Below are 11793 nucleotides of genomic sequence, written 5' to 3' on the forward strand. Positions count from 1 at the left end.
TAGAGTTGGAAGCCAATACACTGGCCTAGGAATAAAAAAAGGAAAACAAAAAATTGGATTTATCATTTCTACTTGTTATAAAACAAACAACAGGAACCATCACTATCGTATCATGAAGCAAGCACCAGGAAAAGGTTTCAGGCAAAAGGCACAAGACAACATAGGTGAAAAAACATGAACTGCACCAACTTTACTTACGTTGCTGAACTGACAGGCAAATATGATTAAGTAAAGAGACTGCCTTGGCCTGAGGTTTGGAATACTAAAATTCAAGACTACAAATTCTAGGCAGCAATTCAAATATAGTATTTTGCAGAACTTGGCCTGAAAGCATGGAATTCAACTATTCCATTTCTTTGATTAGTATAAAATAGCTAGAAGATCCATACCTGGTTGTGTACTGTATTAAGCTGGTTGTTAAAGCTCATTGTGAGATTTGTGCTTGTATTAGGAGCAACATGAGTTGTGAATGGGCTCTTAATCTGATTCACTGTATCATACATATTAACTCTTCTCTTGCAGATCTCCATATTCTGAAAGCACGATTTTACACTGAAAGAGAATGACAGCAGGACAATATTAGATATATAAAAACAGTACATGAGAGACATGACAGATTCCCAACTTTATGTACATGCCTTTAGGTTTAGTTTCTGGGTTTTTTTTTTAAGCCAGCAAATAATGTCCTCAAACATGAAAAGGAATCTCACCAACATTCCACTCCTTACCCATGCCAGTGCTTTTTTCACACCAGCCAGAAACTACAAAAAACAGCACTGACAGAAAGCAGAAAAGTGCTCTGTGTTTCCAATCAGTCCTCCTGAAACAAACCAAGAAATCTAAGGAAACTTACTGATTGCTGTGTGGGAAATCCAGTAGATGTGCCATTGTAACAAAATTATGGTTCAAAGTCTTCAGTGGAGTAATTCTCTTATCTGCATCAATTGTCAACATTTTCTTCAACAAATCAATATATTCCCTTCGGTCAGCCTTCTCTGCCAACATGTCAGTTCCTTCTAAGTCTGTAGACATATTCACCTTGAAAATAAAATGAGAGTAGTTCACACAAACATCAAATTAATTGCTACCCAACAATTCAGTAACTTCACATCACACAAATATTTATCAAGCATTTCTATCTCTTCTCCAGCATAGCAGTTTTAGGTAGTACAGCTCTAACAAACCACCTTTCTCTTGCTCATCCTATAAGAGGAGTCAAACTTACTCAGGGAATTCTTGTCTCAATGTGAAGTTGGTCTGTTCAATAGATATCAACCAGGATTCATTCTCCCCTGCCTAGCAATATGCCCTCTTCTTATGTGTGGGGTTGTAAGGGTCTAGCAAATAAGAATGACAAGATACTGCATTCTCTGCACAGATGTAATTGCTACAAAAGTAATAGAAAATTGAGACCAACATATTTAAGATTCAAGGCCTCATGATATTAAAAAAACCCTCAGATATTCATTTTACCTACAAAAATAAAATTAAAAAACAGACTGAGTTGTAGTTCCTGCCAGCATTTCCAAAGTCCAGTAAGAGGCCTAATCCTATAAACGCATCTGGAGGGGCTTAGCTTTCCTACTGCTCAACTGCTCCTAGTGGTAACAGGCTACACACACTTGTTACATCTACCAGATCAGGCCTAAGGAAGAACAAGAAATTTCTAAGAGCTTCACAGTTAACGTTTCAAGTCTTTAAATACAGTGATTTCTGATGCAAACTGGCCCCATGGCAAACCTGCATCAGTGTTCTCAACAGCAGGTGGAAAAGGAGAGCTCCAGCACAGGAGCCTCATTTTTAGATCCCAATAATGTATGTCATTGATATGACAGTATCTGTGTGTTACAAGATCTCCACACACCTGCGCCATATCATCCAAACAGTTGAATATATATTTCCGAGCTTCTTTTGATTTTATTGCTGTCTCCAACTCGTGTTCTTCCGGGGTCTATAAAAGAAAGCATTTGTTAATATAAACTGAAATTTTGCATATCGATGAAGAAAAAACTGCAAGTAAAGAGCAGAGCCAGGAGATCTTTTGCCTGCTTTAAGATAAATGACATGCCATAGGCCAAACCAAAACAGCCCTGGGTTCTCATTTCCTCATCTGGAAAGATCATTCATTGCAAAGCTGACAGTGCATTAGCCAGAAGAACTGAAGATTTCTCATTTACAAAGAGGCTATAAGTATTTAAAACCCTCTTCCTTTTGCTGCTCAGCTTTAAAGGCAAATCAAGCATACATCTGATTTTTTTCCTGTTGTCTGCCAATACACAAATAGATTTCTGTTAAACTAACAAAGACCATCGTGAAATACTCTGTATTTTACTCTTTGTATTGTCAGGAGATGACAACAAGATGACATACTTCACCAAGAATGAGCAGGCCATAATAAGTAACCATTATCTCAATTACTTTAACACCCACTCTTTGCTGGTACTATCATGCACAGCTGCTATTGTTAGACGAGTACCAGGTCTGTAGTTTCTAAAATGAAGCACACAGACCAGCTACATCTGAACAGCATTTCAAATCCAATCTCCACTCACAATGTTTTCATGGCACACTAAATGTTGGTGTGAATTGAAATCAAGTCCTCAATGAACAGAATAGAATCAGAAAAAACAGACAAACCTTTAGCCTCCACAGTGGGTATCCCAAATTTGGATCTCTGTTAAAAAACCTGCTCGTTTTCGTTCCCGCACTGAGAAGATACTCCGCTGGCAAGCCTTGAGTTTGTGAAATATAACGGATCTAGGAAAGAAAATTGAAAGAATGAGGACCCCCATATGAAGAATTCATACCCAATAGAGCAATTGTAAGCTTAATTTGTTCACAGCAAATGGGAAATTACCTGTAAATAAAGAATACCCAGATAACCGAAACTGCAAAATTAAAGGGACTATCTCAAGTCTTTATAAGGACACTTAACTTTTTCAGTCATATTATCTGAAGACATTTTAGGTTTTGAATACACCTTTCTTATTTTCTGCCCAAGTATATGTGAGCTTTTGAGACCTGGAGAAAGTAACACCAATAGGCTTTTACATCAGCCATGTAAGAAGTACAGATTTTGAGAGAAAAAATACCACAGAAGTTATCATGTATGCATATATAATTAAAGGCATAAGTATCCAAGCAACATTGCTGTGACTGGCTACATAAAGCCTAGGCACACGGCTCCAGAATAATGTCAGAGTAAGGCTCTCACTGTCCAAGACAGACCATATCTTTAGTGTAGATTCTTCTATCCTCAAAAACATCTAGTATATTTTACACGTAACAAAAAAATGCCTCAGAATTTTGGAAAATGCACCTGAGTATTTGTGACAGTATCAATAAGACACCAGTAATGAGTTAACAAAGAAAAAGGTATGCTCAAAAGGAAAGAAAATAGCAATTATGAAAAAGCTTACTAATAAGCTTTTTAAAATACTCCAAATGTTGCCCAATTTCTAATGTTATTTGCTTTCCAAGATGTCACATTTCTCCCCAAACATCACCTTTGTCATGACTCTCCATTCAAAAAAGTCTATTTAAAAGTCTAAGGGAAAACCCCCTGATAATTATCAGTTATAGGTCCTTTAGCATGTCTCATTTCTTCTTTGCAAATCTCCTGCTATTCCACTGCACCAAAACCAGCTGAAGACTGCAGGGCATTTAACTCCCTGTTATGACTTATGATCCATATGAATTTATTGACTCACTTTCAATTTATGCCAGTGTAGATCTGAAGTGTCTACAGGCGAGTATCTTTCATACCTACACAGTAGTTCAGCTAAGAAGTCTGCTATTTTTGTAACACATAACTCTCACTGTACAGCCAAAGTGTGTTTAAAAAATAATTGTGAATCCCATCCCAACCCATGAGCTCATTCCTGGAGGGGTCCTTGCACAAGTTCTGCCTGAACTTTCACTTGCTGCTGCAGCATCTCAGAAAACATGAAAGCAAGTCATCCTAGTTTTCAAGGGCAATTCAAGTATCAAAAGCAACGACACGAAGTCACACCTCACACTGCCTCAAAGGACTGCAAAATCCTGTCTATTAAGCAATGGAAAAAAGCACCTCCTCCCCACCCACCTCCATGACTAGATAAGCTTCTCAGAATTACACAAAACTCCGTGTGCAAGGAAACCACCATGCCCTACCTCAGTTTTTTTCTAACTCTTTCTGCTTATTAAGGTACCACTGTGTTTCCTTTGGAAATTTGAGGTGCTGGGAAGATATAACACAAGTAAGTTTTCAACCTTAGTAAGTGTTTGGGTATTTTATCACAACTATACCAAGCACTGTAACAAGATACCACCATAAAAAGTGGAAAAGCTACCCTCCAAAAACTTGTCACATGGACTTTTTTGTCCTTTTCAAGGCAACTGACTAGCCCAGGTAATAATGCTAAGTATCCATGGAAAGAGCTAATTAGTTAAAGATGCCTTTTCAGACTCTTGCCCTTTTATTTCAGAGACAGCTTGGAGCTCACACTTAGCATTAAAAGTAAGGGCTGCTGTAGGTATTAACAGAACAGGAATGATTGGCTTGCTCTGTCTCCACATGGAAAAACTGCCCTCATGGTGAAATTACAGAGGGCGTTTCAAGCCAGAGTACACACACCTCACTTCTGTTTGGACTGGAAGGTATTTCAACAGCTTTTGGGTTTGGAAGCCAGGGGGTTAAGTATAAACTCACTCTATATATTGGAAAATGACATGCAACTCAAGTCAAACCACAGGGAACTCTTTGCTTTTCTGTACGACAGAAACAGACAATGGGAATACCACAGAGGGAAAATGAACTTAAGATGACTGACAACAGTGATTTGTACTAGATGAAATTTGACATAGGATACATTGGATTCAGAGGGTCCAAACACAGATCACTGCAGTTTCATCTGAACATTCCCACATCTGTCACGTGCTCTCACCTGATCATATTCAGATGCTCCTGGATACAGAGGCCAGCCTAGAAACAGCTCAGCTATCACACAGCCCAGCGACCACATGTCAATAGCTTCACAGAATGGTAAACCCAGTATGATCTCAGGAGCTCTGTTGAAAAGAAAGGGAAAATAAAATCTTTGAGTCTGAAAGCCTGGAGTTCTTTTCTCTGGATAACACCACTCCTTTTCTCCTCCAAAGCACAAGTAAATCTGTGTGAAACCAAGTGACTTCACTTTAAAGCAGAAGATGTTTCCTCCAGTGGCCTAACAGATCCCAATATTTTTAGCACTTAGTGGCACAGCTGGATTCGCTTTATTGCCATGGTGCCCTCCAACTCCTAGGTGGCCTTTATGGAACTGTGGTATGAAGTTACAACACACAACCTGTCCTAACAGAATTGACAAGAGAAGTTCTGGCAAAACAATGCTCAGACTTTTCTCAGGAGAAGGTCTCCAGATCCCAGGTAACCAGCTGCAGGAGGCTGCCTGTTTTCACCTGGAAAGGAACAGCATCTGCAAAGCAAGAGAAAGGAGCTCTTCAGAAAGCTGCTCTGTCTCTATCAGCAGGTTTTCATACAGGGTTTGTTTGGAGTTTCGAGTTTAAAATGGACGGAGAGAATGCAGCTGGAGGTTGTGACTGCTTTGCAAGGTTGTATTACAGGTTTCTGTGCACTGAACCACACCTAATGCAAATTTACCTGCCTGGCCTAGCCTTTAGGAGAAGGTGATGGAAAAAATTAAACTCTAAGCAGGGTTTGCTTCTGCAACAGGTTGGAATTTCAGGGAGATTTTTGTCTGGAACTGACTCATAATACAAGAGGATGTTTCAGTACAACTCTTCACCTACACACAGTTCTGAAACAAACCAATGCCATTCTGTCGGGCTAAATTCTGGTCATACATTTGCATACAGCATAAAACCCAACTGCTGCAAAAAACCCCGTGTGAGCTGGTGTGGGAATTTACTCTGGAAAGTACAGGAAACACGAAAACCTGGATCTCCTTCATGCGTAACTAATGCAAGTGCAAAGGAAGACAGACAAGTCCTGAATTCCAGGCTATTTCCTGGTCTTGACTCGGGGAGCATGCCCCACAGCTTGTGTGGCATTTCTTGTGTGCAGTGTGGGTATTTCTGTTAAAAAAAGCTCTGCAATGAGTTCTGATCTTTCTATAGAATTCTAAAGAACAGGGCTTGCTTAACGTACAGCTGTCAGCAGATCCTACACTCGCCTTCCTCAACTGTTCAACCTGAACGTACCTCTGTTTGTACATGGCAAGAAGTGACTCTCCAATTAATCACCCTTTGTGTCGTGGTGACACAGATACAGCTTTTGTTTTAGGAGACTACACAATTACCATTAGCCAGTCTCCAAAGCAAACACGCTCACCCCAGTTGCCCCTGAGAAAGCACAAGATCTATCAAAAAAAGATCGATGAACCAGCTGTTTGCCGCAGTGAGCTCACAGCTCTTCTCTATTATTCAGCTTTAAAGAAAGGAGGTTCTGTTATGCCTGAGCCCCCCAAAACAGAGCCATGATATACTTTTAGGAATCAGAATAGATAATTTAAGTGAAGACATCCTGACACTCACTCTCCTTGACATTGACCTGTTTCCACCTTGTCTATCCCTGACAATAGCCAACTTTGCAATGGTTTCACTTACATGAAAATATAAAATGATTGTGCTAATATTGTAATTATTTGATATTTGAATGCTGAATGTCCTGCTAAATATTTATATTTTAAAGAATAGATCCAACTGTCTACAGGCTAATGCATGCAAACAAGAGGAATTCATTTCTGTAGTACTTTATTCTTCATAAGCAGGGCAAGTACAATACTGTCATTCACACACTAGTCTATTAACCATCATCAAACTGCATTGATCCTCTTGCTTATCCTACTTATGTAGGAATTTCCAGTCCAGATAGGACCCAAACCTGCCACATAAGGAATGCTGCATGTGCAAGCTTTCTCGGTTTGGACTGGCAAACGAACTAAGATGTAAGTGGTTTGTGAACAAGCAGAGCATGCTAATCCTTCTCAAGTCCATTAAAAGAATCCCACCAAAAATGCCAATGGAAAAAGAGATTAGTGGCAACAAACACTGGATGTGACATTTGTTAGTCTTTAACTACATGCTGGAACTTCAGTATTCTGGAACCTCAATACCAAAATGATAGCGAGCTGAACTCCATGCATTTTATTCCCTGAAACTAAATAAATTAAGTTCTCAAGAGCCACCTGATTTCCTTCTGATTGCAGGACAGGGCTGATAAATCAGAATCTCTCTCATCTCCTTTTACACCACTGTAATTAGTGGCTTTATGAGATGTGGGCTGAACAGGACAACTGGCAGAGGTCACTTTCATAGCTGGTCTGTCAGAGATTAAAGTGATTTTACTATCTTAAGCTCTCTGAAATAGAAATGAACAACATTCATTCTTTGCATACACGCTTGCCAAACTCCTGACTTCCAAAGCTGGCAAATGTGCTCAGGCAGTCTCAGAAGAGAGAGTGAATTCACAGCAGTAGTGGAAAAATCTGAGACTTAAACATTTCAAAACACACCATCTTTACACCTGGGTCTTCAGCCCTCCACCTTGTAAAGGATGACAGTAATATGAAGCTTGTACAACTGCAACTAGTAATCCATGATCATCACTCACAGCTGGGCTAGCAAGCAGAGTTAGATTTGGCAGCATGCACTGCTGCTTCCCAGGGCAACATGACTGGGACAGAAGTAGGTCATGTAGCCCAAAGGAGAGGTAAGGAAGGGATACTGGTGCACCCTGCACTCCCTCAGCACTCAGTGCCACCTTCTCATGGCCCACATTGTTCAGTCCTTCAGCTTAGCAGCTTCAATTTCCCAGGTGCCTCTAGACTGACCTTCAGGAATCAGGAGGTAGGGATGTGTTTATCCTCCCCAGGGAGAACAAAAGCATCCATACCCCTCTCACCTGATGTAGTAAGCACATACTCTCAGGTCAGGAATTACTGCTAATAGATCTCAGGACTGCCACAGAAACAAATGGCTGCTTAAAACACGACCGTCAAAAGTCCATGCCTGGCTTTGGAGCCACAAAATTCTTCGTGGGCACTTGTGCTCATGCTTTAAGTCATGCTACATCCCAGCTGGGTGATGCTGCTGGAGCTGTACATAGAAACCAAGGCAGGCTGCCCAACTGCCAACAGTAGGAACCTGGAGTGAGCAGGGCTGTTGGACAAAATGACCTCCAGCAGCACTGGGCATAATTAGTAAAGGAAGGTTTTTTCCTTCAGGGTGCATATATCAGAAAACTCACCTTACAGTACTTGAGTTTGTCTGCTTTAGAGGTTGCTACAGGAGACAGAGGTTACATAAATGCCAGCAACAGGTATTAAAAACTAGAAAGTGAACAGGGAAGATGCTGATGATTCTTTATAGCTGCCAGACAACCGAACAGTCTATAGTGGTTTATTAAATTGAAAAAATAAAATAAAATCCAACTTGGAACTCATCTGAACACTAACTTACTGTGAATATGGTTAAAGAAATCCAGTTCTCCCACCATATCCTGGTTTGTACACCACCTCCATAAATTCCTAGATTATGGATTTTAGTAACCACCACCATTAAAGTAATTACATATCACTAAATATTAGATTTCCACATCACAGCATTCTTTACTTCAGTCGTGCAGACAGTCTTAAACACCATCTACTCTCAGGTTATTTGCCTTTCTGGCAGTGCCAGTCACCCTGCACCAGGGAGGTGGAAGTGGCTGGGAGTTCAGTGCTGCACACAAAACTGCAGCAGCCAGCTGGCTTCCCAGCAGACCCTTTCAGATACTTCTCATCTCTTGCTGCTTTTGCCTCAGCCAAATCTGGGTTTAGTAACACCAGAAACTGGGAAGCACTATATGCCTCCCCAGACTGCTTTGCTTGCATGTATTGCAAGTCAGATAGAGCAGATTCTTGATCAGTGGTCACCTCTCCCAAAGCAACAACAGAACTGGTAATGCATTTTAGACAGCAAGCATTTCAATAGAGCTATAGCACATAGAGGACAACTGCGTTACAGAAATTAACAATCCATAGTTTAGCATTGGAAAAATTGGTGCCAACCAATGAGTGAAGATCATGAGGAATGGATGAAAAGTGTGTTACCAGTGAAAGAAAAAGCACAGGTACTCAGTGTAAGAGGGAGTAAAAAGAATAAGAAAACAAACCTCAAAACAAAGGGGAGCAAGAATACAAGGAGTATGAGGAATGAACAGAACAAGCCTGCAATAAGCCATGGCTTTAAACTGAAGCTCAGAGGATGGGAAAGACATCAAACAGGCCAGAGAAGCAGGGTGGGGTGGAGTGTCTCGAGTCCTCTGTCTCGTCTCAGCTGGAAGGACTAGATACTAGTTAAGTTCTGTGTCAAGTGAGCTCACATTCCACTGAAAGCCATCCTAACACAGCAGACTTTTCATGTCCCTTTGATGCCAGAATTTCTTTCTGCATCTATTTATTGAAGTTTACTTCTACTAGTATTGAAATACACACTATTAACAGAACCAAACTGAAAGAAAAAGCACAGCTTACTTTAGCTACACAGTTTCTGAGTTTTAAAATTTTTGCCCATAGTTTTTAATTCTTAGACAGGAGTTGGTAGAAGCCATTTCTACATTTTTCTAGGGGAAGCAGAGATCTAGCTCATCAGGGTTTTAAAAGAGCTACAGGTCTCATGAAAGCATGACTTATCCAGGGTTGATACAGGAAGTCATGTGCTCACAAAGTGGCTTCAGATAAAGACGGAAGCAGAAGAAAAAGCAGGACAAGAAGAAACAGGAATCCTTTTGACTTTTCTCCCTTCTAAATGACCATGGTTAATGGCCTAGCTTCAGATCATAGCAAGCTATCAAAAATTCACTACTTACTAGCCACATACTGCTTCCCCAGTTTGCTACTAGACACATCATCACAAGCTAGCAACAGGGTAAAACTTACTGCACTAATCCAAGGGAAAAGGAAGGTATTGGACTGCATGTTATGTCACACTCACAAAGCAGAAGTTCTATTTATTTACATAAAAAATGGGGGGGGGGGAAAATGGGGGGGGGGGGGAACCAGGAACCATGCAGAACAGTGGACAGACTGCTCATTTCCTTCTCCCCTCTCAACTGGGATTAGACCTAATGGCAGAAGAATTAACTAGGTGCACACCATCAGGAGCAGCTTTACTTTGCTCACACAGCATATGAAAGCAAGCATTGTGTCAGTACTCACCTGTAATAACGTGACTGCAAGTAAGTGGAGCACACTGCTTTAGACACGTGGCTGGCTGAACCGAAGTCAATCACCTTCACTCTGTAGGGCTGGCGTGCAGGGTCCACCAACATGATGTTTTCTGGTTTCAGGTCAGCATGTATCAGACCCAAGCTCTTCAACTTCATCAAGGCAGTAGCCACTTGCTGCAGAATTGGCCGGATGTATTTCAAGGGCAATGGACTGAATTTATTTTGCTTTAAGAAATCATATAAGTTCTGTTCCAGCATCTCAAATACAAGGCATGTATGATTCTTGTGTTGAAAGCACTCGTAGGAGCGAACGAAGTTATATTCATCAGCATTCTCACTGCTCAAGCGAGAGAGGATGCTCACCTCTATCTGGCCCTGCCTAGCGTAGGAAGGATGGTTTTTCAGGATTTTGATGGCTACAATCTCCTTTGTGCTACGCTTCCAGCATTTTGCTACCTGCCCGAATGTCCCCCGGCCCAGGAATTCCAAGACCTCATAGCTGTTTGTCATAGAGCACAGGATCTCATGCTGGACCAGCTGATAATCACCTTCACCACTGGAACTGCTGCTTTTAGTGGTTACCGTGGTGGTTGTGGCCGCAGCACCCACCGCAGGTCTGTTTTGCAGCATGAGAGGTGGATGTTCCTCAATTATCTGCACACTACCGTTGCTGTCAACCTCTTCACTTTTCCTTTTTAATCCACATTTTTGGTATGGTTCCAGTAAAGAAAGGTTGCTCCTACGTGTTAGGGTTTGGCTGTTCTGGAAGGACGCTGTTGCACTGCTGCCTGTGCTGTCAGCTGCTGTAACTGCAACGTGTTCAACTGAAGGAGCAGGGAGCAGGAGGTTCTGATCGTAAGCAGGGATGCTGAAGTTGGCTACCTGATGAGAGGAGCTTGCTTGTCCTTGAGCTGCTGGGAGGTTTTTGCTGTGGGTATAATATGTGTCACTGCTGCTCTGTCCTGAAACATCCCAGACAGAGAGCTCCACTTTCAGTTTCTTGGCACTGCAGAAGGCACTCGAGGATACTGACGGAGAGGAGAACACCTGCAGCTGTGAGGCCATACCTGAAAAGGGAGAGGAGAACTTGTTACGACTGCTCAATGGCAGCAGGTTGCGATAGAATGAGATCCTCCATCTGCACAAGAAACAGAGTGACAAGTACTTTTCTAAGTACCATATGGTGCCTACCACCTAGGAAGGTGGCCTTTTGAACTGCTGATCCTAAGGGCATCCACAGAGCAAGATCTACAGTGGAATAACAGCATTTTACCTCACTGCCTACAGCATAAGAAGCAGACAGCTCTTTAGCTTTCTGAAGGCTAAAGGATCCTGACATGAAATAGGAAAACAGTGTGGAGAAATGGACGACTGTACGGAAGTACGAAGATACCACAAAAATTAAGATCATACCCTGCCTCTATTTCCCCTGAAGTGTGAAAATAAACCCAAAACGAACCGAACGTCCAGCTGGTAACCGCGGTGGCATTGTGGGGACAGCGCACCCCGTGGGTAACGTACGACACGGAACGCCACGACTTGCGGATGAAGACGAGGAACGCACCGCCAGCCCGCTCGTCCGACCC

The 11793-nt window shown here is 41.7% G+C and overlaps 1 protein-coding gene across 2 annotated transcripts in view; it reads right to left on the minus strand.

Moving 5' to 3' along the window:
* The window catches only part of HIPK1 (homeodomain interacting protein kinase 1), a 21284-nt gene extending 9666 nt beyond the window's left edge, over positions 1-11618 (minus strand). The window contains exons 1-7 of one of the 2 annotated variants that reach the window (XM_010020396.1): positions 10197-11272; positions 4926-5049; positions 2638-2757; positions 1865-1951; positions 854-1038; positions 390-552; positions 3-25 (exon numbers count right to left, since the gene is read on the minus strand). In XM_010020396.1, the coding sequence (XP_010018698.1) occupies positions 3-25; positions 390-552; positions 854-1038; positions 1865-1951; positions 2638-2757; positions 4926-5049; positions 10197-11272 (1778 nt within the window). Of the gene's footprint in view, positions 1-2; positions 26-389; positions 553-853; positions 1039-1864; positions 1952-2637; positions 2758-4925; positions 5050-10196; positions 11273-11600 lie in introns of those variants that run through there. The other variant, XM_010020397.1, reaches the window with a different exon arrangement.
* Positions 11619-11793: the final 175 nt, after the last annotated feature.

This window comes from Nestor notabilis, unplaced genomic scaffold (assembly GCF_000696875.1).
Source record: "Nestor notabilis isolate BGI_N333 unplaced genomic scaffold, ASM69687v1 scaffold7808, whole genome shotgun sequence".
Classification (NCBI taxonomy): Eukaryota; Metazoa; Chordata; class Aves; order Psittaciformes; family Psittacidae; genus Nestor; species Nestor notabilis.